This window comes from Mus caroli, chromosome 17 (assembly GCF_900094665.2).
Source record: "Mus caroli chromosome 17, CAROLI_EIJ_v1.1, whole genome shotgun sequence".
In the NCBI taxonomy this organism is placed as follows: Eukaryota; Metazoa; Chordata; class Mammalia; order Rodentia; family Muridae; genus Mus; species Mus caroli.
In genome coordinates, this window is record NC_034586.1 from 45792656 (window position 1) to 45818594 (window position 25939).

Here is a 25939-nt window from a genome sequence, read left to right on the forward strand (position 1 = left end):
CATGCTGACCATGGTGAGCCTTGCCCCCTACATCTAGCAAAGGGTCACTCATGTTTTACTAAAGTTAGGGGAAAGCTGTAGTCGAATCAGACTGGTATGAGATGCTAGAATTTCTTTCCAAATTGTCCCCACTACCTTCGACGGTGTGTGCCTCTGTGTGTGTGTGTGTGTGTGTGTGTGTGTGTGTGTGTGTGTGTGTGTTTGTCTGTCTGTCTGCATATGTCAGTGTGTCTGTGTGTGAGAGTGTGTGTGATGTGTGAATGTATCTATGTGCTTTGAGTGAGAGTGTGTGTGAATGTGTGAATGCATCTATGTGCTTTGAGTGTATGTGTGTGAGTATGTTTGTGTGAGAGTGTGTATATACATGTGTATATGTGTATGTGTGTGTGTATGTGTGCATGCATATGTGGTGAGCATGTGTATGTGCACCTGTGTTGGTGGTATGTATGTGTATGCATGTATGTACATGTATGTGTGTTGGTGTTGTGATATGGAAGTGCTAAGGGAGAATTGTAACATCTTAATGCCTAAGTCGTTGGCTTCCCAGGGACCTGTTCATGCAATCATTTCTTCTCGGTGCTTTAAATCCATCTCTAAGACTCTCTGGCCTTGGTCCACAGTTAGGCCCCTCAGTTGTAGTTTCCAACATGAAGAGTTTAGGGAGAGTCTGCTCACTTGCCACAGACCTCAGCTTTTCTCTTCCCAATGTCAGACCACTCTGGGTGAGAGTCCAGCCAAACTTCAAACCTCAAACCATCTGGTAATGTCATAACCTCAGACGGTGACACCATAAACTGTAACTTTGCCAGCTGGGATGGTTTGTTTCGGATCATGGACAGCTGGTGACAGGCTCAGTGTCCCCAGAACAAGTTAACATCGTGTGTGGTCTAGGGCATGGCTGGCTTTGATCTTTCAGACATTGACAAGTCACGATCCTGGTCTTGGCAGAAGTCAGGTGTGGTGATCTAGAGTGGCTATGTCACCTAGAAAAGGGATTCTAGTCTCTGCTTTCTTCCCATTTTCAGCAGACTCTTGATAGAGAGGTAAGAAACGCCAATTAGAGTTCTTTCCAGAATCTTCTAAGATTCTGGAGGTCAGGGATGACCTTGATGTTCTTCTTCTATCTCTTTTTGTATAGGAGGGAAGATAGTAGTGATTTATAGTGGCTAGGCACAACCAGAATAGCATTTCAGCAGAGGGCTCCCTTGGACATGACAAGAAGAGGTTGGGGGGCAGGGGTTCTAGAAGGCCTGTGGAGTTGAAGCTCATTTCTAATCTGGAAGAGAGCAATTATGGTCCTTCTTTCCATCTCTGGGCCCAAAGATGGTGTACATGAAACATCTTTCTTGTACCTTGGTGTCACCTACAAGAGGCTTCTTCCTGTTTCTGACCACACAGAGCTATCAACATGACCATGGAGTGTTAAGGAAATGGCCTGCTCCTACTGAGGGTGAGGCTCAAACAGGAGGCTGCCTGGCTGTCCAGACCCTGGGTCTAATTGCCAGCAAACTAGAACCAGCACGGCCCTCCTGGATCCTGGTAATGAAATATCAGCTCTGCCCATCACTGGCTTCAGTGGCCAGCTCAGAGAGGTGTTCAGTATGAGAAAGAGCTGGTAATTCAAGCAAGCAAGCCAGACATAAACAGTCTATGCAGTTTCTGCTGGGGCAGATACTGCCTTGTTATTCCCTCCACTTCTCTTGAGCTGGGGCTGCTTGGAATATGAGGCTCAGGAATTAAGGTGACATCTCTTTTCATGGGAAGTTAAGGCAAATGAGTAACAGATTGAGGTCTAGCTAATCTTATTTCTAGAGTCTTTTTGCCTACATTAAAAATAAGAACTAAAGTTATGGTAATAGTGTTAACTGCCAACTTGGTAGAATCTAAAATCACATGGAAGATAAGACTCTAGGCATGATTGTGAGGGGTTATTTTGTTTTTATTAATTTTGGATGACCTGCCCACTGTGGGTGTTACCATTCCCTGGTTGGGATCCTGGGCTGTGTAAGTGATGAAATGGAACGACAGCATGCATTCACTTCTCTGTACTTCCTCATTGTGAACATAATGTGACCAGCAGCTTCAAGTTCTTGATGCCCTGACTTCCCAACCATGATGAAATATACCCTTGAACTGTGAGCCAGAACAAAGCCTTCCTCACTTAACTTGCTTTTGCTGGAGAAGTTAATCATGCCAACAAGAAAATAAACTAGGACACACTTGGAAGAAACTATTTCCACCATGGACAATGTAATGAAGGTTTGAATAATCTTTCCAGAAAAGTGGATGGTCACTCAAACAAAATTCAGCATACAGTTGTCACAGTTCATGAGCCCCAGAAAGTTCCCCATGGACTCTGTAGAAAACAAGCTGACACCTTTTTTATTTTTATTTTTTAAATTATGTCACACATATCTGGATTTTTTTAGTGCCTGTCACCTGAAGTTTGGGGGATATCAACAGCACAGAGAGTAGCAATAATGATAAATCTCTTACACTGCCTTTGAAACCAGTGTTGCACACGTCCCACAGCTGTGTCCGTCTCAATGACCACCATTCATGTCTCACAGCAAAGCTTCTGAAGGCATCTCTCCCTCCTTCCTCCCCCTTGTCTGTGCATGCTAAGAACGTCCTTCAGCTACTGGTGACAATTGTTCCCAGCTCGCCCTTGGCTCATATCCAAGGTGTCTTCTCTGAAGGAGATCTATCCCTGTGTAGGGACCAGTCATAGTCATCATCACAGGATTCCTTAGCATCTGTTCTAGGGTCTTTCGTGTGAACTCCAAGCTGAGTAGGTGTGGTTAGGATAGCAGGGTGGATAGCAGATAAATGTCCTCACTTGAGTGTTGACTGTGTGGCATGAATCTAGGCACTGGCCAAATGCTGTGCCCCTGCCCATCCTTGTGGGTTTCTAGGGTGTTTACACTCACTCTGCACATACACCCCAAGGACACTAAGAAAGAGGTTGTTCCTGAGAAGAGGTAATCCTCCCTCCCTTGTCTGGGATGAGCTCAGAGCCTTTGACATTTTACACCAATGTAATTTGTTTTCACTTGTGTTGAAAATACCAACAAATGCCACCCACCTTCATTGCCTTGCCCTGACATGTCACATGAGATGCTACACTAATAAGTACCTCAAGTCCCTCTGCACCAACAGGAGATGCAGAGTTAGGTAGATAAGAGGTGGGTAGGGTGTGCAGGTGATTGATTCAAGCAAAGAAGGGGGCTGAGCCTAGAGTTAAAGAAGGCTAAGCAAAAACATGACAAGGATGGAGTGAGGGAGTGGGAGAGGACAGTCTGTGAGCACCACCACAGGGAATGGTCCATAGCACCACATCCTTATTTATCTTAAAGGAGCACACCAGGTCCTGGAAATGTTCTCATTCCTTGTTTCTCTGCCTCTCCTTCAGCCTACTGTCTACACTTGAAGCTGGGATGCTGTTGTATACGTGTTTTTGGAAATAGTGTAAGAAATACTTGTCCTGTGAATGACAAAAACAAAACAAAACAAACCCCACATCAGTAATTAATGGCCTGGGATAAGATTTTATCTCTCTGTCATATGGCAAATCCAGGCAGCAAGGTATGTCTTTGAGTGAACAGCACAGTGCTAATGACCACTGTACTGTGGTGACCTAAGATGTTGCTGCTGAAGGAAGGAAGGAGCACAGGATTTAGGAACCCTGTACACTATCTTTATAACTGCTCGTAAGTTTTCAGCTATTGCTCAGTTTAAATTATAATTTTAAAAATATGCAGAGAGATCAGAACGGTACCACCATGACTAGCAGAATCTAAGTTCCTTTCGACTGAGCTGTATGTATCTTTCAAATGTGGTTACCACCTCATGATCCAAGATGACTCCTCAAGTTCCACCCACCCACTTACACGCAGTCAGCAGGAAGTAGGAAGCAAGGAAAAGTGTGTCTTTTATTAAGGATACATAGTATATAATTACTTATAACTTTTGGCTCTACCTTAGTCACAAGACCGCACTTAGTGTACTAGGCAGTTTTACGTCAACTTGACACAAGGTAGAGTCATCTGAATGGAGAAAGCATCAATTGAGAAAATCTGGCTGTAGGCAAACCCTGTAGCATACTTTTGTAATTACTGACTAATGTGGGAGGGCCCAGCCCACTGTGGGCAGTGCCATCCCTGGGCTGCTGGTTATAGGTTCTATAAGGAAACAAGCTGAGCAAGCTTTGGGGAGCAAGTTATAAGCAGCACTCCTCCATGGCCTCTGCATCATCCCTGCCTCCAGGTTCCTGCCCTGCTTTTGATCAGCTATTGCATGGAAATAAACTTTGCCCTCCCCAAGTTACTTTTAGTGATGGTGTTTCATCACAAGAATAGGAACCCTAGACAAGCCGGTACAAGGGATGCTGGGAAATGTAGTCTTTTCTGATGTGGCCTTGTAGCAATATAACATTTCAGTGCTGTGAGCAACAGCCTCCTCCTCCCCCTCCTTTTTCTTCTCTTCTCCCTCCTCCCCCTTCTTCTCCTCCTCCTCTCCCTCCTCTTCCTCCTCTTCCCCTTGTTCCCCCTCCTCCTCCTTCTCTACCGTCTTGGTCCCCCCTCCACTCTGCACACCTCCCCTGCTTCTTTTACTTTCTTGTAAGTTTACAACATGTAACTGCATGTACTTAGGGTCCATAAATTGATGTTATGATTGTGACTACAATGACAAATAATGACATAATGCCAAACACTTGATGTTTTCATAGTGAGAGCTTTTGAAGTGTACTCTTAGCAATTCTTAAGCATGCAATACTCTTTTATTAACTCTGTTTTCCGTGTACGCTTGGGGGCTCTGACCAGGAAAGGACAGAGTGAATATTAGGGATGGGCAGGAGCCTCTGCACAGTCATTCCTCGGCCCTTTATTCTTCTAGCTATAGCAGTAAGTTGCTAGGCTTCCTTCCTTTAGTACACTCCACTTGTACTGATCTGCAGCTCATCCATTCCGTTTCTATGGCTCCCCATAGGGGTATTAAGCTGGAGGTATCAGCTTCCTTGGCTTGTCTTATGTCAGTGGGAAGAAGACATCCATGTACTATGAACTGAGAAAACCACCAAGACTCCCCTTTCTTGAACTGTTTCCAAGTTCCACATCCACAAACAAGGTGCTAAAGTCCTAAAATCACTAGGAGCTCGGTCCTTCAATTAAGGCAGTGCAGAATTCTCATTTAACACAGCTAGCCATTAAGAGTCCAATTGCCTATTTATTTGACTCTTCGGAGTATTGTAGCAAGTGATGGAACTTAAAAGCTGGTGGATAAAAGTAGGCTCAAGAGTTTCTTATCTTCAAACACCGGTCCTATTGTATTGCAAAGTAGTCCAGGGCATCTGGGGTGATGTAGAGGTGGTGGGCACAGCCTGGCAGAAGTGTATAGGTCGGTCTCTTTTGGTTTTAAATGGACTCTGACCTCTTGATCCTTTAGATAATTATCTCTGTCCTATCTGAGGCTAGCTGAGGTGAGGTATGGAGGAAAGAGCCTTTCCTTGCCGAGCAGACTAAGGGGCTTTCTGTGGAGCACAGAACTTACTGCCTTCCCTGAGGTGAACTGTTCCTCTTCTGCTGATCATAGTCGGTTGGCATGAGCTTGTGTCCCAAACTCGGAAACTCCCCGAACCTTGGGACGAACAATGCCGAGGAGGGTTCAGAAACTCCCCTCCAAAGAGACTACAGAGAGGGCTCTGCCAGTGAGCCCCAGCCTTTCAGCCTGTCATGCCTTAGAAGCATGCTTCACTTTCCATAAATCTTGTTTCTGAACCCCAAGACTCTCAGACATGCTCCCCATGTTTGCCTAGTTAGTTATCAGTTACTATTGCTGCTCGATAGCTGTGTTATTTAGTGTCTGTGTGGGTTCAATGTCAGCACTCAGAAGGCAGAAGCAAGAGCTTCAAGTGTTCAAGGTCATTTCCAACTACAGCTACAGTGAAGAGGGTAGAGGTTTGTCATCAGAAATCCTTAGTCTGATGGAGACACGGCCCTTACAGAGTCATGACTCATCTTCAAGGGAGCCCAGTCTGAGGGAGACACAACCTATCCTCAGGGAACTCCAATCCAAGAGGGAACAGGATCTATCCACAGCCAGCCCCAGTCAGAGAGATGCACTGTCTTCAGGAAGCCCCAGCTAAGGGAGATATGCACTGTCTACAGGAAGCTCCAGTCTGAGAAAATATCCCTGTCCTATAGGGATCTCTGTTTGAGAAGACATGTTCTATCCTCAAAGAGCTCTTGTTTGAGAGGCATGGCCTGTTCTTTGCAATCTCCAGTCTGAGACATGACCTAGCTTTAGGGACCTTAAGTCTAAGGGAGATAACCTGTCCTCAGGAGCCCAGCATAAGGAAAGATGCCACGTCTTGTCTCTGGATGTACCAGTTCAAAGGGGACTTGGGCAGCCTTCTTTCCTGTCACCTGTCCCCTCCCTGCCTGTGGCTAGTGACTTTGTCTTCTTTGAGGCCTCTCTACCCTCCTGTCATGGCTTACAGTCTCCCTGAAGAAGCAGAAGAACCACTTGCTCAGACTGTGTGGACCCCAGCCCAGCAACTGCTTTCTACATATTTAGAGTTTCAAATGACTTAGGCCAGTAAATTCACAGAATCTTACTGACAGAAATCAGTACACCATCAGTGGGGAAGGACTTGCTGGAAAGCCTGTGATTATCAGAGAACAGGCTGCTCTCTTCTGTGGGTGCCACAGACAAGGATGCCTTGGCATCACCAAGGGGTCAGAATGCTTTAACCTGGCAAGCTTCCTCCTTCCCTAAAAGTTGCTCTCCACCTCTGCTTGCCTTTCCTTAGGATCATGAGCTATCCTGTGCCGAGAATCTTGAGACAGGCAAGTGGAGGAGGACTCGCCCTGGCCAGGAGCACAGCTTGGATTCTGTTGACTCTTCCCATTCAGGCTGCCTCAGGCTCCTTTCTTTCAGCTGAAAGCTCAGGTCTCCTGAGAGTGTCTGAGAGTTCCATGAATATGCCTCACAGTTTAGCTTTTCGTTTTGGTGGCAATTGAAAATCCATTCTTTTACAGGTCCCCTTTGGCAGCAGCCAACTGCCCCCAGGAAGACGGTTCACAGCCTAAGAACTGGAGTGGGTGGACAGCTTTGAGATTTCACAATGCGCATACATGTTTTATATTATTGACCTTAGTCGTCCTCAAAAAAGTCACCTTCACAGTGGAGGAAAAATTAGAGACATCAAGAGATTGAGCAAAATAGCCAAGGTCCCACAGCCAGGAATAGGAGAGGCAGGGTTCAAGTTTAGGTGCATCCTCAGCCTTTGGGTGGCTGGACTTGTGTCCCTGGTAGTGTGCCTGGCGGTCAAATCAAGTTTAGGTCTTCCTTTAAAAGGCATCTGTAAGCCCAGCATTTGGGAGGCAAAGGCAGATACATAGAGTTCCACCCAGATCAGCCCACATGCTGAGTCCCTGTCTCAAAATCAAACAAATAAAAAAAAATCTGTAATGCCCACCTCTCTCCAACCACCACACTTGATATCTGTGTTCTACCAACTGTCTCTCCAACCAACATCTTTGTTCTACCAACTAGGGTATTCTCTGTGACACCCAAGCTTCTGCAATCCTGCCACGCCTCACTTAAGGGACAAGTGACAAAGCTACCTCTTCCAAGAAGCTTGTCCCCTTGTCATAGTTGCTGGGCAGGCTTCTACAGAAACCTCACACTTGATCTAACTTTCTTTCCTCTTGAAAGCAATGGCTGTCTGTGATGGGGGTGCAGGGGCAGGCATGCCTGGTTTGGAATCTCAGTTCTGCCTTTGTTCTGAATCATTGGGCACATATTATCAGATTCCTGACCCTCCATTTCTCTTGTAAAATGGGTAGTGAGTAAATACTAACACACTACTTGTATCCCTGAAGTCGGGTTATCCAAGTATGGATTTACAAGCTCCCCCAAGAAGAGGAAAGTGCCCCACCCCATCACATGGATTCTGGATATCTGAATGCAGGCCGGAGTGCTTGCTTGATAGGCACTTCACTGACTTTGCCATCTCCCAGCTACCAGTGTAGAAAAGGAAGCAAGGATGAGCAGGACTCAGCATCTCTGATCTTTGGGGGTAGTATTTACCTACATGCATAGAGGTTAGAGATGGCATAGTGGTGTGGTACACCTACCTCTAGAAGCTCTTGGCTATAGGCTACCATCAAGACATCATCCATAAAAGGAAGACATCCTGAGATAAGGACCTGTCCCTATGTCCCATATGCCTACCTGATCAGGTGCTCCATGGGAGCCTGTCAATGAGAAAGAGGGAGTCTAGCTACAGGGTCTTTAATTCACATAGTCTCCATGGAATACACCAAAGGAAAAGGGAGTGGAAGAAAAGAGGAAGACAGACAGAAGGAAATGAAGAGGCCCTGATCTGGAACTAGCAAGATGGCACAACAGGTAAAAGCACTTGCTGGGCATGCCTGAGGATGAGCTGAGTTCCCTGAGTTTGATACCCGGGACCCACAGTGATAGGAGATGGTAGGAGGAGAGAATCAACTCTTGCAAGCTACCCTCTGACATTCATACATACCATGTGGCCCATGCACCACCCTGGAATGTACAATAACATTTTAAAATAAATAAAATAGAGCAAAACTGGAGAAGGGAGACAGCCCATCTCTCTGTAAGCCTAAGGTGGGGTCAGGACAAAGCCTCTGGGGACTTAGAGAACTGGTCATGTTTTCCTGCTGTCCATCAGGCAAGAGGCCAGTACACCCGAACATGAAGAGAGAAATGATTAGGAATGCAGAAAGCAAACCTTGGGTAATGGAGCCTGGTGTTTGCAATAAAAATTTAAATGTGCCATCATGGCGACAACAGCGGCTTTTATCTGATCAGCCTGTCAGAGCCTTCGAAGGCTGGAACCTGTAAATGGCAAAACCAAATTGAATTCATATTTACTGCCCTTTAGTCTGTGGGGTTCCTTGTTTCCAGTGGATTAATCTTTCTCTTTTTCTCCCTTTGCTCCCCCTCTTTTTTCTTATATTTCCAAGAAGTTTCCAGATTTAGGAACTCCTTGGGAGAGCTAGTGGGGAGAGGAGGGACTCTCTCTCTTGTTTGTTTTTTGTTTGTTTTTCAAGGTCATCTCTGACCCCCATTCAGCATGTCTTATACCCTGGAGGCCATACCACATGGACAGATGTTGCAGTCTGCCTGGCCTCTGACCACTGGCGAGGTTTGGCCAATGAGAGGCATCTGGAGGAAGTCACTGCTTTGGCTGGTCCCTCCCAAAAGAGCAGGCCACCAGGGGTTGTATCGTCTACCTTCTGTGAAGCTCTTCACCCAACCCCTATCCTGACTGGGGTCTGCTTTGTCCCTCTGTCTAGCAGTGCCAGGGTCACTAGGCTCCCCTCCGCTGCCAGACTGGTGCTGAGCATCTTTGGTTCCTCTAGACCTGCTTGCCTATGGTCAGCAGTCCCTTCCCAAAGCTTCCTTTCAGCTCCCCTTGTATTATGTTCTTTGCTGCATCTTCCCACCCTCCCCTAGGATCATCCTGGCATAAGATAAGTCTTTCTGTCCTTTCTTCTTAAAACTGGGGGACACAAAAGAGCTGCATAACATGAGCACGAAGTAATAATGAAGGGAGACACAACCTATTCTCAGAGAACCCAGACTGAAGGATCTAGAGTCTAAGGGACACAAACACTATCTATCCTCAGAGAGACCCAAGTTGAGGAGGACTCATCCTAGTCTTCAAGGATCCCAAGTCTGCTGAGACAAATGCAGTCACTCTCTCAAGTGACCTTCAAGTATGATATCTTGCTTAGATTCTAACACATAATTACACTCTGTAGCCACAGTGAACTTTAATGCCACCTACCCCATGCCTGCCCTGTAGCCTGGGTGACTTAAATAAGAAAAGCCAAATTTAATTTTGCTTGAGCCAGACATAATGAGGAGACTAAATCATAGACAGACCATTCCCTGGCGAAATGGAAATGAGTTTTGGATTATCTGCTGCTTTCAATTATCCACCCCACCGCTCCTTCCATTAGCCCAGTTGCGGAGTAGACATGGACCAGTCTGGAAACTTCCCTTGAGTGGGGCACTAGAGGCAGGACTGAGGGTACTAGGGAGCCAATGAGGCTGACATCTTCTTTGAGGTAGAGGTAGGCAAAGGGGTTGACTTTGGAGAAGGCAAAGGCTTGGTCTTGGGGTTTAAGTCTGCTGAGGAGCTTCAATGAGAGAGAGGAGCCCTTGAGATGGGTAAGGAGTCATTGCATGTCCTCATGCTCTCTGAGGTGGGGAGGGAAATGGTTCACTCAGGTGCTTAGAAGTACCTGCTGGCTTTCAACTTCGGTGAAATAAGGTACAGATCTTGGAGGTAAATTGTTAAGAATCAAGAGTGAATCTGAACTCCTGTCTCGCTATGACCTGAAAGTCCCTACCTCTGAGCTCAGGTGGAAGCTGACAGGTGGAAACAGGAAGGTTGGAGGCCTAGACTGATGCAGAGAGCTGCCAGCCATGGACCTTCTGCAACCCCAACAAGACAGATCAAAAACTATATGGAGATTAATGCATCTGAAGGTGACAGCGCACAACCTGGCATTTGTCTCCATCACCGGCGAGCAAACCAGCCCCGCTCCCTACCCCTTCTCCACAGCCTCACTCCCACCCAAGATGTGTGTAGGGATGTGTGTAAAGCTTCCTTCGCCCACACAGCACTGTCACAGGAACCCACCTGTTCACTCGCTTGCTCACCTTCATTCATGCGACACCCCCTCACACACCCTCGGGAGCTTGCTCAGTCACACATGCAGGCTGTCACAAGTCACAGCCTCCTCACATACCCCAACCCAACCCCATCTCCATTCACAAACAATCTCCTTGTTCTTGGTCACTTTCACACCCTACCATGTGTGGGCATCCCTCTGTTAACCCCCTAAGCATTCATTCACACAGGGATGTGGGTGTCTCCACAGCTTCCTATACCCAGTCAGGGGCTGGAATAGATGTTCCTACTGATTTGTTATTGTTGTTACTGTTGTTGTTAATTTTTGAGACAGGGTGTCATGTAGCCCAGGTTAGCCTTAAACTTATATGGCCAAAGATGTCTTAAAAGGGTCCTTACTGCCTCCTCTCTTTTAGTGTTGAGAATATTGAAATCGAACCTAGGGCTTTGTGTACACTAGGTAAGTACTTTACCAATCAAACTACCTCCCCAGTTTCCTCCATCCCAACCATTCCTACATCTCGATTATATAGGGGACAAATGTTACCCCACTACATTCCTTTCTGGGTTTTATTAGCAATTGATGCCATTAATGATTTTCCTGCTTTAAAATAGAAAAAAAAGTTCCCAGTATCTCAGATACATTGGGGTCTAGCCTATTGGAAGTTTATGTAACATAACACCAGTTATAATTATGAAACTTGCCTGGGGCCAGCACTCCTCAGAAATGGAACAATGATTTGAAACAAGGACTTCAGCGTAAGTGGTTCATGTAGGTGGGAGATTTGGGAAAGACAGGAAGAGAAGTGGGGAAATCAGACAGGGAGGAGTCGGGGAGAGGCTGAATTGAGGAACAGGTTGCAGTGAAGGGAAACTGAGGCTAGTGACTACTGAGGACCCTCCAGGGTGTGTAGGACATGCCTCAACATGCTTGTCTTAACTGAGGGCTGAGAAAGTCAAGGTCCCATAGCCTTTGTCAGACACTGGTCTCTGGGGATTCATTCCCCAGCTTTCTTGTCCTGCTCCACAGGAACAAGCTCACTCATATAGCAAATTAGAGGATACAGGCTGTCAGAGGTCAGGAGGATTAGGGCTCTTCTGTTAGAGTGTGGTTCATCCACTCGCTTGCCAATTAAGTCTCAAAGCCCAGGTGCCTCTTCAGGACCATGGACTAGGCTTGCTACCAGGAGCTAAGAACCCAACAAAAGAGGTCTTGTCAAAAACAAGGTCCCCGGGTGAATAGGAGTAACCTACAGGCAAACAGAATTGCACAGTCAAAGCTATCATAGATATGTTAACACAGAGGTATAATATGGTCTTCCAAAGAGGAGGCAGTTGTAGCTTAATAGCAGACTTCTGATAAGAACTGGTTATCTCACACGGAGCCTTTCAAACAGCCCGAAATGGGCTCTTGCTGCCCTTTAGATATGTATCCCCTCTCTTGGCTGTTGTTTAGAAGGTGGTTCCTACCCCTGTGGCTTTGTGTGGATGCTGCTATGCATCCTATATGGGGGTGTCTTTCTGCTGCTACCAAGAGAAGGACTAGACTCTGTGCGCCTCTTCTAGGGACATTCATGTGTTCTCTCTTCTCTCCTCCCCCTCCTATTGTCTTCTTTCTTCTTTTCCCTCTTTCCTTTGATGCTAGCTGCAAAGACTCCAACTTCCAATGTCAAAGGCTGGCCTCCTGCACAGACGTGTAGCTCTCTCCTTCCCTGCCACAAACTCACAGACCCTGTTTGCTCTGTCCTGGAACGGTTATCAGAGTTGTTTTAGGGTCTGATTTGGACTCCTGGCTTCCTTGGCTCATCTGCCAATCCTTGATAGGAGGATTAAAGTGACAAGTCAGTACGAAAAGCAGAGAAAGGGGCTCTAGCAGTCCCATCAGGAAAAGAAACAGTGCTCCATTGACCTCCATCCCCCACCTTCCACCACAAATCCATCGCTGGGGTCCTGATGTGATCTCACTAGAACAGAGAGGAAGACAGAGCTTGGACGTTCTAGGCCTCCTCATGGTCTCACAGTCTGTGGTCTGACAAGTTGTCAGAACTGAAATCTCTTCCTGAGAGGTAAGCGCCCTCTGTGCTCACCTCAGACCTTAGTCTTTTCCTGGGAGTCTGGAGAAACTGCAATTTCTAAGAGTCCATCATCTCGATAATCTGAGAGTAGGAGGGAGCGACACAGTGTCTGGTTAGGAGCACTTCAGGTCGGTTCCCAAAGGGTTCCTGTCGGGTGAGCAGGGCCGGGAAGAGTGTTTGGGAAACCAGGTCCCAGTTCATTCTTCTTTACCCTTAAATGGAGGCCCAGACTTTGGCTTCTGGTGTCTGTGCTCCTAGCCCAAGTGGCAGGAAGTCAAGTTTCCTCTCTCCACTACTAGACAGAACACAGCATCCAGGGTTCCTCATGGGTGAGTGGTGTGAAGCTTGAACAGGGGAAGTCTTAGATGAAAAGAAGGTGCGGGATGCTGCCTCCCTCCAGGTGGCTGGTCCCAGCCGGCCCCTCCCACTCTCCTACCTGGAGTATTCTGAAGGGGGCTTATCCCTTTTTACCTGAAGCAAGAGACAAAGCATTTCACTGGATTTACAGGCTTCAGGGGTGAGTAGGGGTTCAGGCTGGTTGCTAAGATATCTTTTAAATGGAAATCAGGGCGGAGAGACAGCACATATATCTAAGCAGCCATCTGCTAAATGTTGCCTCTTTTGTTGGAAGCAGCTCCTGGTGGTTCAGACAGTGAGGCTGGGGGTGGGGAGAGCTGCAAAGGATAGAGGGTCTAGGGTGGGTGGGGGGCTGTCTGGGTCTTAGGACTAACCACCAACCAGAGGAAGTTTCCTTTTCTGCTCCTAGGTCCACTGCTCTCCCCTCCCCCATTTTAGCTGACCCCTCCTTGCATTGTTTTAAGTATAAAAATCTGTCTGCAGAAGCTGGAAAGATGGCTCAGCAGTTAAAAGCACTTACTGTGCTCTTCCAGAGAACCCAGAGTTCTGCCTGTTCCTCGCACTCGTGCCGTGGCTCACAATCACCTGTAACTTCAACTTCAGTGTATCCGTGCTCATGTGCCTACACCCACCTACAGCACACACACACACACACACACACACACACACACACACACACACACACAGAAATAATAATAAAAATAAAATAAAATAAATCTCATCTAGAGGCACTGATAATAAACTAACAGCCTAGCTTCACAACTCTGTATGCATTGCCAGTATACTTCTGTGTTTGCATATGTATGTGCATGTTTGTGCATACACACATGCATGTATGCATGTGCATATGCCTATGTGTGAATGCTCCCTGCCATCAGGGCCTGATAAGCAAACCTTTCTGAGCCCATGAGCCCTCTGCTTCTGAGAACCCCAGCCTTCCTTCCACGTTTCTTTCCGAGCCGAAAACACAAGTGCTCATATGTAGTGGAACAGCTGGACCATCTCCGGTTCCTAAGCAATCCCTAGTAGAAGCTGCCAGTTCTGGGTACAGCAGGCACATGGATGCCTCAGGAGGGGCCTCCTTTGCTTGGAGTATGGCCTGATGCCAGGCAATCCAGAGTAAGTGGCAATTCTTTCCAGGGTGGAGGAGAGCGTTCCGTTGGGTCCAAACTGCCTTGAATCTCATTTCCCAGTAGCTGAAACCTGGATAACTGTGCACAGGGCCCCAGGGTATGGTGGAGTAGGTTGTTCCTTGTGCAAGGTTGCTCAGTTAGGGTGTTCTACCAACAGTCAGAGGGGGACATCTCATTCTCACTACACAAGGATACCTTACAGACTGGGAGCTGTTACGTTGCAGAACTGTGAGTACCACATGAAGAAATCCAACAACACGGCGGAAGCAGGGAGAAACTGTTTCCACCCTGGATCAGGGCTCAAGTCTAGGCTAACTTCAGGACACTGTAGACTCAAAGATCCCTGACCTGTTACTTCACTTCTGTCTCTCCTCTTCCCTCTGCTCCAATGCTGACTCGGAGATGCTCCTCATGGACAGTCCTGCCTCCTCCGCCAGTGGCTGCCTCTTCTACAGGCTGATTGTGACATCTGATAGCATAAACCATGCCCAGCCTCTGCTCTCAGAGCACTGCTGTTTACATTGCTGGCCAGCAGGACTTCAGTCCCTCCCATTTGCTTCCATGGCTCTCTTTCCAGGCCAGCCTCTGTCCCCTAATCTCCCTTCCCTTCTGCCACCTACACCTCTCAGAAGTGCTTGAAGTCCCCATGTCTCTTGAAGGCCAGTCTTGTCTCTCAGCCTTTGTTCAAATCCCTGCTTCAAACAGGAAACACCTCCCCCATTTTATCTGCCTGAATCAGGATAATTTATCCATTTCCTTTGACTCCCCCTCTTCAAAAGTGGGGGTGAGGCCGCCTTTTGTTTGGCTGTTAGAGAAATGGGCTAAGTGACAATTCTCAGAATACAATTTTAATTAAGATTCAATAGTCACTTGTCTGTCAGTAATCTTCCATGCTGATTATTTAAAATATATTTACCCAGCTCTATTATGTCACCCATTTGAATTCATTAGACATTTACTAATCTTCAACAAACTTTTTTTTTTTATTTTATAAAAATGGTGGTTTGCTTAACATCATTTGGTGATGAACATGCTTGAAAGCAAAGGAGTCTGAGTTTTCCTAGCATGAGGTTATGAGTCCTACCTCCCTGGCCTCTCTTACCACCTCAGATGTATGGCAGAAATAGTTAACAAAGGCCAAGGATGGAGAGGCCCAAAAGATAGATAGGCCATCACAATCCACACTACGCTACACTGAATCAGACTCTCAACCTAGAACTGGCAGGACTGGCTGAGAGGGATCTGGGGACCAAGCAGAAGATGCTAGCGCAAGCCTTAGGTAGACAGCCTGGGGACTAGCTCCAGCATTTCCTGACAAAAGCTGATGTTGAAGATTTCCTGCATCCCTGGCTAGGCTCTGCCAAGTGTGGACCTAGAAGACCAGAGCTACTCTTGGGAACAGAGGAAGGCAAGAGGTAGAGTTCTCCAGTGATTGACAACTAGAGATGTAGGCACTTAATGGGACCCAGGGCACGATGGTTACTCTGCTTCTGCAAGAAGTTTAGGGACAGTAGGCACTGGCTAAGCTTTAGTTGCTCCTGAGGGGACTGGAGCACCGTTATGTGGAATTCATGTGGGAGACTCAACAGGGGTCTCCTAATGAAGAAAGTGAAAAGGGGTAGAACCTTCTAGAACACAGGGCAGAAAACTCCCAGAAAAGACCAGACAGCAAATAGTATTAGCTTTTGCTGACCCTGTGTTCTCTGCTTCTATCCTGTTCCTCTGCCAAATAGTTAAGAAAGATGGCCCAAGAAAGATGCTAAGAGATGAGTAGGCCGTGTGCTAATAAAATTTTATTTACAAAAGAGACAGCAGACAGCAGTCTTGATCATTAGGGGAACCCACAGCCACATATGGAGGAGGATCATTTGGGATGTGCTGCTAAGTGTGAAGTACACACCAGATTTCAAAGTCGTTATACAAATGAAAGAAGATCCAACATCTCGTTGATAACAGCACTGACGACATTGACACGATATTGTGGGTGAAATGAAATATGCTACTAAAATGAACTTTGTCTAATTTTTAACAAGATACTGTCACTGGAAAGTCTAATATTACACTTGGCTCATAGTGTTTCTGTCAGACAGCGCCGCTCTCGGGATAGCGCCATCTACAGGTGAAATGTGGGGAAAGCTGCTGGTCCTTGAAGGGTCTCGAGGAAGGAGCTTCCCTTAAAGAGATACCGTAAGAGAATTTAAATCTGCTCAACCAAGGATATGATTGGAAGAGAGTTTTTATATTTGGTGTGTGTATATAATATATATTTATCACTTACTTCTCTGTTGCCAGTAACTACTGTCCCTAAACTCTTTGCAGAGGCAGAGCAATCACCCTGCCCCTGGTCCCATCAAGTGCCTATATCTCTGGCTGTCAATCACTGGAAAACTCTACCAGTTGCCTTCCTGTGCACTCAAGAGGAGCTCTGGTCTTCTAGGTCCACCCTTGACAGAGCCTAGTCAGGAATGCAGGAAATCTTCCCCATCAGCATGAGCAAGGCAGCATATAGAGGAAGGAGTTTGCTTGGGCTTGTAGTTCAGAGAGTTGGGAAACCTTGGTGGGAGTTGGGGGTGGAAGCACAGAGGCAGGAGCAGAGAGCTGAGGGTTCACACCTTGAACCACAAACACAAAGAAACAGTGAACCCAAATGATGTGAGTCTTTAAACTGCCTCCAGTGCCGTACTGCTAACAGGATCACACCTACTTAACCTTCCAAACAACACTATCAAGTGGGTACGAAGTGCTCACATGCCGGAAGACTATAGAGGACACGTCACTCAAACCATCAAGTAGTATAAATGTAATTCCTCGGCTGGGTGATTTCTGTGTATCTGTGGCACTCATCTTGAGACACACAGAGTTCTATTTCCTTGAAATACTATTAGCTATCTCAAAAGAAGAGCAGAGCAGGGGTGATAGCTCAGTTGATAAAGTACTTACTACATAAGCAAGAAGGACTGCAGTTAGGTCCTCAGAACCCAGGCACAATGGGTGCCTATCATCCCAGTTCTGAGTCAGTGAAGGCAAGTGAAGCTGAGTCTCACTGGATAGCAAGTCCAGCCTAAATGGGGGAGTTCCGGGCTCCGTGAGAAACACTGTCGTAAAAAAAAAATAAGGTGGAGAGCAAATGAGGGTGACATTCAGCATCAACCCCCAGCCTCCACACACATGTACACGTGTGCCTGAACACACAAACGTGTGTACATGCGCAAAGTAAACAAACATTTTTAAAAGTAGCACCAGATTAATCTTTAATCCCATGTCATTCCCACTGCAGAATACTCCAGCTCTTCCAAACGTGTTAACATGTGCAGAGCGTCCACAAGAGCCAGCAAGTGGGCACCGCATCTCCAGCTTATTGGCCTCTGAAGCCACTTTGTGGAACCTAATTAGCACTCTGAGAAAGCCAATTTGAGAATTGCTGGTCGTTAGGAAGCTGTACAGCACAGGACTTTCTCACAGACCAACTCAACAGCTTGGTTTTCGCATAACACACACACAAAGGTGCATAATTGTTATTACATAGAATAGGGAGATTATGTAAGGTTGGGAGGCACAGAAACCCCCCAAATACTTGTCTTTATCCTACCCAATATTTCCTTTCAAGAAAAATGCCTACTAAGTGTGAATGCCCTAGTAAGTGAGCATATACCCAGCATGGGAGAGGGAAGTATGTGTGTGTGTGTGTGTGTGTGTGTGTGTGTGTGTGTGTGTGTGTGTTTGTTAGGGTGTCATGGGATAGGGTATCAGGGTATCATCAGAGCCCTCAATGAGAAGGTGACTTTTAAATAATGACTCATGTAGGCTGTGAGGCAAGTTCCTGTCCTTGTGCACAGGCAATCTTCCCTGGTAAAATGTGCTCTTGAAGCCCACAGAATATTATGGATGGACAGAATCTAGGAAAAGGACCTAGCATCAGTCAGATTCTTAAAACCACGTCCTTTTAACATCTTGCCTTCCTGAACTCTCAAAAGTTGGCATCTAAGTGGCTCGACCTTGATGAAGAACCACACAAAGCCAGTTCCAACCCACCCTGGCTTCTCCCGGGAGCAGCTCTCTTCCTCCCTACATTGTTCTCCTTTAGGATCCCTGAGATATTAACACTGCAGTTCACAAGACAACTGTACATGTGCCTCAAACACCCACGACATCAGTGGATGAACAACTATTATAATATTATCTATCCATCCCTCTACCCACACATTCATGGATTAATTTGTATATCCACCCATTCATTCTCTCTATCCATCTATCCATACATCCTTCTATATACCTCAACAGGTACCCATACACCCACCTATCCAACTGCCCATCCATTCATTCATCCATTCATCTATTCATCCATCTATCCACCTGCCCACCCATCCATCTATTTATCTATCCACCTGCCTACCCACCCATCCATTCATCTATTTACCTGCCTACTCACCCATCCATCCATCTATCCACCTGCCCACCCACCCATCTATCCTTCAATCCACCTAGACACCCATCTACCATTCTCCTACTCATCTACCTATTCATCCTTCCCTGCATCCACTCATCCATCCTTCCATACCAACACCAAATCTACTCATTCAGTCACCCACCCATCTAACTATTATACCCCCCCCTATCTGTTCACTTACTTATTCATCTAGCTAAAATCTAACCTCCTACTCATCTGTCTACCCACCAACCAACAAGTACCAACCAAGTAACTAGGTTGTTCTGGGCTTCTGGACACTGCTAGATATTTGGGACACAGAAGTTCATAAAACACTTGAAAGGTCTGCTAGCATGGTACTCACATGGTGCATGTAATTTAGGAAACAATCTGAAAGCACACAGACAGTGAATCAAGTTGTTAGGAGATAATACCAGCTGAGGAGAAAAGATAAAGTAGAAGAGCAATTGGAAGAGTTAAATGAAAAGGTATGAGCGCTTAACCTGGGCATAGCCTGTCTCTGTTGTTCCCTGGTGCAGTGTGACGTTCCTTGGAGGGAGGAAGCTCTTGATAAGGGCAATTGCCTGCTGACCTTGATGTTGTGTCCTTCCTTCCAGGTGCAGAGGCTGAGTGACCAGACCATGGAGACTCTGCTTGGTGGGCTGCTGGCTTTTGGCATGGCGTTTGCTGTGGTCGATGCCTGCCCCAAGTACTGCGTCTGCCAGAATCTGTCTGAGTCACTGGGGACCCTGTGTCCCTCCAAGGGGCTCCTCTTTGTGCCCCCTGACATTGACCGGAGGACGGTGGAGCTGCGTCTGGGTGGCAACTTCATCATCCACATTGGCCGCCAAGACTTTGCCAACATGACAGGGCTGGTGGATCTGACCTTGTCCAGGAACACCATCAGCCATATCCAGCCCTTCTCCTTCCTGGACCTTGAGAGCCTCCGCTCCCTGCACCTTGACAGCAACCGGCTACCTAGCCTTGGGGAGGACACACTCCGGGGCCTGGTCAACCTGCAACACCTTATTGTGAACAATAACCAGCTGGGTGGCATCGCTGATGATGCCTTTGAAGACTTCTTGCTGACTTTAGAAGACCTGGACCTATCTTACAACAACCTTCATGGACTTCCCTGGGATTCCGTACGGCGCATGGTCAACCTCCATCAGCTGAGTCTGGACCACAATCTGCTGGACCACATTGCTGAGGGTACTTTTGCAGACTTGCAGAAACTGGCCCGCCTGGACCTCACATCCAATCGGCTGCAGAAGCTTCCCCCGGACCCCATCTTTGCCCGCTCCCAGGCTTCCTTGCTAACTGCCACGCCCTTTGCCCCACCCCTATCTTTTAGTTTTGGAGGGAACCCGCTGCACTGCAATTGTGAGCTTCTCTGGCTGCGGAGACTGGAGAGGGATGATGACCTGGAGACCTGTGGATCCCCCGGAAGTCTCAAGGGTCGCTACTTTTGGCATATTCGTGAGGAGGAGTTTGTGTGTGAGCCGCCTCTCATCACCCAGCACACACACAAGCTGCTGGTTCTGGAGGGCCAGGCAGCCACTCTTAAGTGCAAGGCCATTGGGGACCCCAGCCCTTTGATCCACTGGGTTGCCCCCGATGACCGCTTGGTGGGAAACTCTTCCAGGACTGCTGTATATGACAATGGCACCCTGGACATTCTAATTACCACCTCTCAGGACAGTGGACCCTTTACTTGCATTGCAGCCAATGCAGCAGGAGAGGCTACGGCCACTGTAGAGGTCTCCATTGTGCAGCTCCCACACCTTAGTAATAGCACTAGCCGGATGGCACCCCCCAAGTCTCGCCTTTCGGACATCACAGGTTCCAGCAAGACCAGCCGGGGAGGGGGAGGTGGTGGGGCTGGGGAACCTCCCAAAAGCACCCCAGAGAGGGCTGTGCTTGTGTCCGATGTAACCACCACATCTGCCCTGGTCAAGTGGTCTGTCAGCAAGTCAGCACCCAGGGTGAAGATGTATCAGCTGCAGTACAACTGTTCTGACGATGAGGTGCTGATCTACAGGTGAGCCAGAGGCTACCGTGTGGTCAGGTGGTACAGGAGCACGCTTGGGGAAGGGCTGGGAAGCTAGAGCCTGTGTGCCTGTTTCCCTTCTCTCCAGGGGTGCCTGTGGGGATCCTGGGTCAACTGTTCCTCTGTTCCAGGTAAGGGGCTCCCACCAGGGGAGCTGAAGAAGTATGTGTGTGTGTGTGTGTGTGTGTGTGTGTGTGTGTGTGTGTCTGTAAGGACAGTGTCTCCCAGGAAAGGGAGATAGCTATGTGGCTAGACACTTCTGAGCATCTTGCTATGAGAGCAGAATCAGGGCTGAGCCATTGGGATATCCAGTGGCTGAAGAACCTCTCCCTGACTCATCGGAGTCCAGGAGGAAAATGATGAGAGGAGAAAAGAGTTGAGTATCATGGCCTGGCTTTCCACTTCTGGTCGGCTCCAGATTCCTCAGCTGTTTTATGGACCTAATCTACCCAGGCTGATAAGAGACTTGTGATGGAGAGAAGTTTAATCAAAGTGAGTCAGCATGTGTGTGAGTGTATGTGTGTGTATGTGTGTGTGTTTGTGTATATGTGTATATGTGTTTGTGTGTGTGAGTGTATGTGTTTGTATGTTTGTGAATATGTATGTATGAGAGAGAGAGAGAGAGAGAGAGAGAGAGAGAGAGAGAGAGAGAGAGAGTGAGTATTGGAGCTCTCCTACATTACCTCAAATCATCAAAAAAGAACCTACTTTAGGTTTGACTGCATCAAAGGCCCCATGAATTCCTCATATGTTCAGTTTCTCATTACCTTAAATTCTGTTTTCCTCTGGACTGAGTCCTGCCTTGGGTTGCCTTTGCCTCCAGAGATGTCTGCCTTTTTTTTGTTTATTTATTTTTCATCACTAAAAGGAGAAGAGCTTCCCCTCGCTGGCACATTTCAGGCTGCCTGAGACTCACAGGCTCATGGGGCCCTTCCAGATCTTAGATGCACCTCATCTTGTCTACCACCCCTCTGTACCCCAGGCTTCTTATGAAGATGGGGTCAATTATACTGACTTTGAAAAGTGTCTGTGAATGTCAAGGGTCATCCTTAGGCCTGGACAAAAGGGAGGCTAACAACACAAGGGCAAGTAGCATTATATACCCCAGCCAGGCTTATTCATGCATGGATATAATCTTGGCAATCTGGAGGCAGAGGCAGGAAAAAAAATCACAATTCCTAGGCCAGTGTGTGTGTAAGTTCCAGGCCAGTCAAAGCTTCATGGTGAGATCCTGTCTCAAAAGAGGAAAATAGCAATAGAAAAGAATCAGATATCACAGAAGCCATAAACAGACCCCAGAGCTCAGAGGGTCTCTTCCCATACTGGCCTCAGTTTCAGTGAAAACGAGGGCTGTGACTTATACCCCTACTGCTTAGGGAATGTGTGTTTCCTATGAAACCCTGTTACATGATGTGCTCTCAGAATGACTAGTTTGGGAATGGAGCCACAGGCCTCATCACATGACCCCAGAGGCTACAGTGCATCAACCCTCATCACGTCATGGAGGGCTTCCGGATTGATCAATTTCTGGATAGAGACAGAACAGATAAGGAAGAAGCCAATGTGTCCTTGAGGGCCAGAACACCGTGGAAACAACAGAGAGAAGACTGCCCTTATGGCAGAGAGCATGCAGAGGGGATGGTGTTATAACTGAGCTTGGTTTTACATGTATCAAAAGACAGAGTTATAAAGCTGCACACTCTCTCTCAAAAGGGAGTTGTAAAGCTTCTTTCTTTCTCTCTCTGTATCTGTCTCTGTCTGTCTGTCTGTCTGTCTGTCTCTCACTGTGTGTGTGTGTGTGTGTGTGTGTGTGTGTGTGTGTGTATGTGGCGTTTCGACTGATGAAATACAGTCTTCATAGAAAACTAGGAGAGGAAAGATATGGAAGGAGCAGTTAAATCACCTTGTCCTTGTCCTCCCACCATTCAGACCTAACTGGTAGGCTCTAGGATCTAGGAAGTGCCTCTGTTTTATACCATCAGAATGATGTGCATGCGTGGCCCATCTATAGCATTATTAAATCTTTGTCTTTCCCACTTGAGAACTCAGCTGGCTCGGCTGGCTTAGTCCCTAAGGTACTAAAATATTTTGTGTTGATTTAACCATTAGCTTTCAATCATTAGAATTTTAGGTCACTTCTTTTTTTCAGTATTAAAAGTAATTTCATGATGGATTTTTATTTTTTATTTTTTTGTACCAAAGTAAAAATACATTTGGTGCAATGCCAGTTTTCGCCACACATTCTCCTCCGAGTTGAACTATTGGCTTAACAAGTCAATTATAACACTTGCTTGCTATGTTTGATTATTTATCTACTCTCTTATCGGTGGCACATAACAGTGTTCTTCTTGACCGCAGCTTTCCCAGTAACTGTGCAACGCCTTTCATCTTTGTCAGTTGCAGAGGTGGAACACAAGTCTTATTTAATTTACATTTTTCCATAGCCTGTGAGGCTGACCTTTTGGAAAATGAGTGCATTTTCTTCAAGTGTGGATTTGTCATGTGGCTTTGACTTGATAAAAAGCAGAACAGCCAAAAGCCACCAGCTGTGTGGCTGGCTCGGGCATGAATTGATGAAAGGCTTGAGTTAGGAGGGCACAGAGACGAGATGGGCATACGTCAGTAGCATGGCTACGTCACTGTCATAAAGATGTCACCTTCTACCCTCACCAGGAGCTCATAAATGCCTGGAGAGGCACGAAGCCTTGAAGCTGGGTTTTTGCTCTTACTCAAGGGTAAATTCAAATTTATTCTCTTGGCTGGCTGACTAGGAATCTGGAGAGTACAAATAAAATGAAAGTGTCCAGCCAGGTGTGGTTGTGTAGACCTTTAATGCCAATGTCTTGGGAGGAGGATTCAGGCAGCTCTCTGGGAGTTCAAGGCCCGTCTGTAGTGAGATTCAAGCCAGTCTAAGTGTCTTAGTCACTGTTCTATTGCTGTGAAGAGACAGCATGGATCATTGCAACTTTTATGAGAGAAAGCATTTAATTGGGACTGGCTTATAGTTTGAGAGGTTTTGTTTATTATTATCATGGCAGAGAGCATGGCTGCACTCAGACAGACATGGTGCTGGAGAAGTGGCTGAGAGCTTTATATCTGGATTGGCAGGCAGCAGGAAGAGAGAGAGACTCTGGGTCTGGCTTGGGCTTCCGAAGCCTCAAAGTCTACCCCTAGTGATACACTTCCTCTAACAAGGTCACATCTACTCCAGAAGGCCACACCTCCTAATTCTCCTTAAGTAATGCCACTCCCTGATGACTAAGAACTTAAATATGTGAACCTATGGGAGGCCATTCTTATTCACCACCATACTAGGCTACTTAGTGAGACCCTGTCTCAAAACAAAACAAAGCACCAAAACACATTAACAAAGTAGACTAAAAAGGAAGCATTAGAAATTAAAACAACAAAACTCACAAACTGCAGAGGTCAAGCCTAACTTCTTAAGGCTGTTCATGAAGACTAGATGATATACCACAAGAAAGATGCTTCCTATAGAGTCTAAAGAGACTGCTCACTTGGTAAAGGGCTTGCTTCACAAGAGTGAGTACTTGGGTTTGGATCTCTAAAATTCAAGCATGATGGATGGCTCATGCCCGTCACCCAGCACTAGGACATGGAGCTTGGCTAATTCCTGGTGCATTGGCTAAACAGCTTAGCACATGCATGTTTACTCATATATACACAGCACACATCACACTCACACAAAAACAAAAACAGAAACAAACAAAATAGAAAGGAAAGCTTTCCATATGTTAAGCAGCCACAGGATATAGAGTTGTGTTAGTATTGTTAAGAGTAGCCAAAGTAAGAGCAGTTAAAAACGAGGTTATTATATTCTCTGTTGTCCTAGGGGAGGAAGTAGAGAGAGGTTAGATATTCCATTTAGCCTTCTCTGCAAGAAGATAGATGTCCAAAGCTTTGAAGAAATTTCTAAGGAGGCTACGCTCTCAGAGGAGAGGAGGAGCAATCACCAGCACCAATATTATCTCAGCCTCACTGATTGCATGAGGCACAGTTTTCCAGAGTCTATTTCACTTAGTCCATCTGGCCTTACCAAGTACAAAGGGACAAGACAATATCACAAAAGTCACTCAAAGTCACACAGTCCGAAAAAGGCAGGCCTATTGCTATGGTGTCCTGAATGACAGTACTGGGAGGTGCTGTGAACCATTAAGAGATGGAGACATGAGGGAGGTCCTGGAGTCATCAAAGTATGCCCTTGAAAGGGATTGAAGGGCCCTAGTCCCTTCTTCTCCCTTAATCTATTATTATCTGCTTGTCTATCAACCATCTGTCTGTCTATGTATGTATGTATGTATGTATGTATGTATCTATCTATCTATCTATCTATCTATCTATCTATCTATCTATCTATCTATCTATCATGTATTTATCATTTATCTACTATCTATATCTATATATTTACTTATCTGTTGTCTATCTATCTATCTATCTATCTATCTATCTATCTATCTATCTATCTCCTATCTGGAAAAAGATATAAGACAGTTTTCTGTCATTGCCTCCTGGCTCACCAGAGGAGGTCCAAAGCAGTAGAGCCATCCAATCTCAGACCTGCACCTCCAGAAGCACAAACTCAATAAATCTGTTTTCTTTATAGCATTAGTCACTTCAAATAGTTCCTCATTATCACAGGAAGCTGAAAAATAAGCATTGTATTGAACCCTAGCTTCTGGCTATGGTTTACAGGACCAGCCTCCATGGTTTTACTGAGGGAGTTCATGGTGGGAAAGAGAAACTCTAAGAGGGACACTGGACTTTTAAAAAAAATGAATCTTTCCCCCGAGAAGGAAGAAACCACAGGTGTTGCATAGCAACTCTCTGCTCAATTCGTATCTCAACAAGAAGGATCACAGAACAGGAGAGCAGAGGGATGGACAGATGAGAAGCACAAATGAGGAACACACACAGCACAGTGCACAGAAAAACATCTACCTGTCACCTAGTCATCATCTACCACTTATCTGCCTGTCATCTACCACCTTTCTACCCATCTAGAAAGAGGTAACATATATCATCTACTATTCACCTGTCCACCAACTTATCATTGTTTATCCACCGATCTATTATCTATCATTGTCTATCCATCTATCATCCATCTATCTGTCATTATATATCTGCCCATCTATCATTGTCTATCTATCTATCTATCTATCTATCTATCTATCTATCTATCTATCTATC

The 25939-nt window shown here is 46.3% G+C and overlaps 1 protein-coding gene across 1 annotated transcript in view; it reads left to right on the plus strand.

Annotated features, from left to right (window-relative positions):
• The window catches only part of Lrfn2 (leucine rich repeat and fibronectin type III domain containing 2), a 163004-nt gene that overhangs the window by 115242 nt on the left and 21823 nt on the right, over positions 1-25939 (plus strand). The window contains exon 2 of the mRNA XM_021149730.2: positions 19299-20722. Within this exon, the coding sequence (XP_021005389.1) occupies positions 19323-20722 (1400 nt within the window). The 5' untranslated portion in view covers positions 19299-19322. The remainder of the gene's footprint in view (positions 1-19298; positions 20723-25939) is intronic.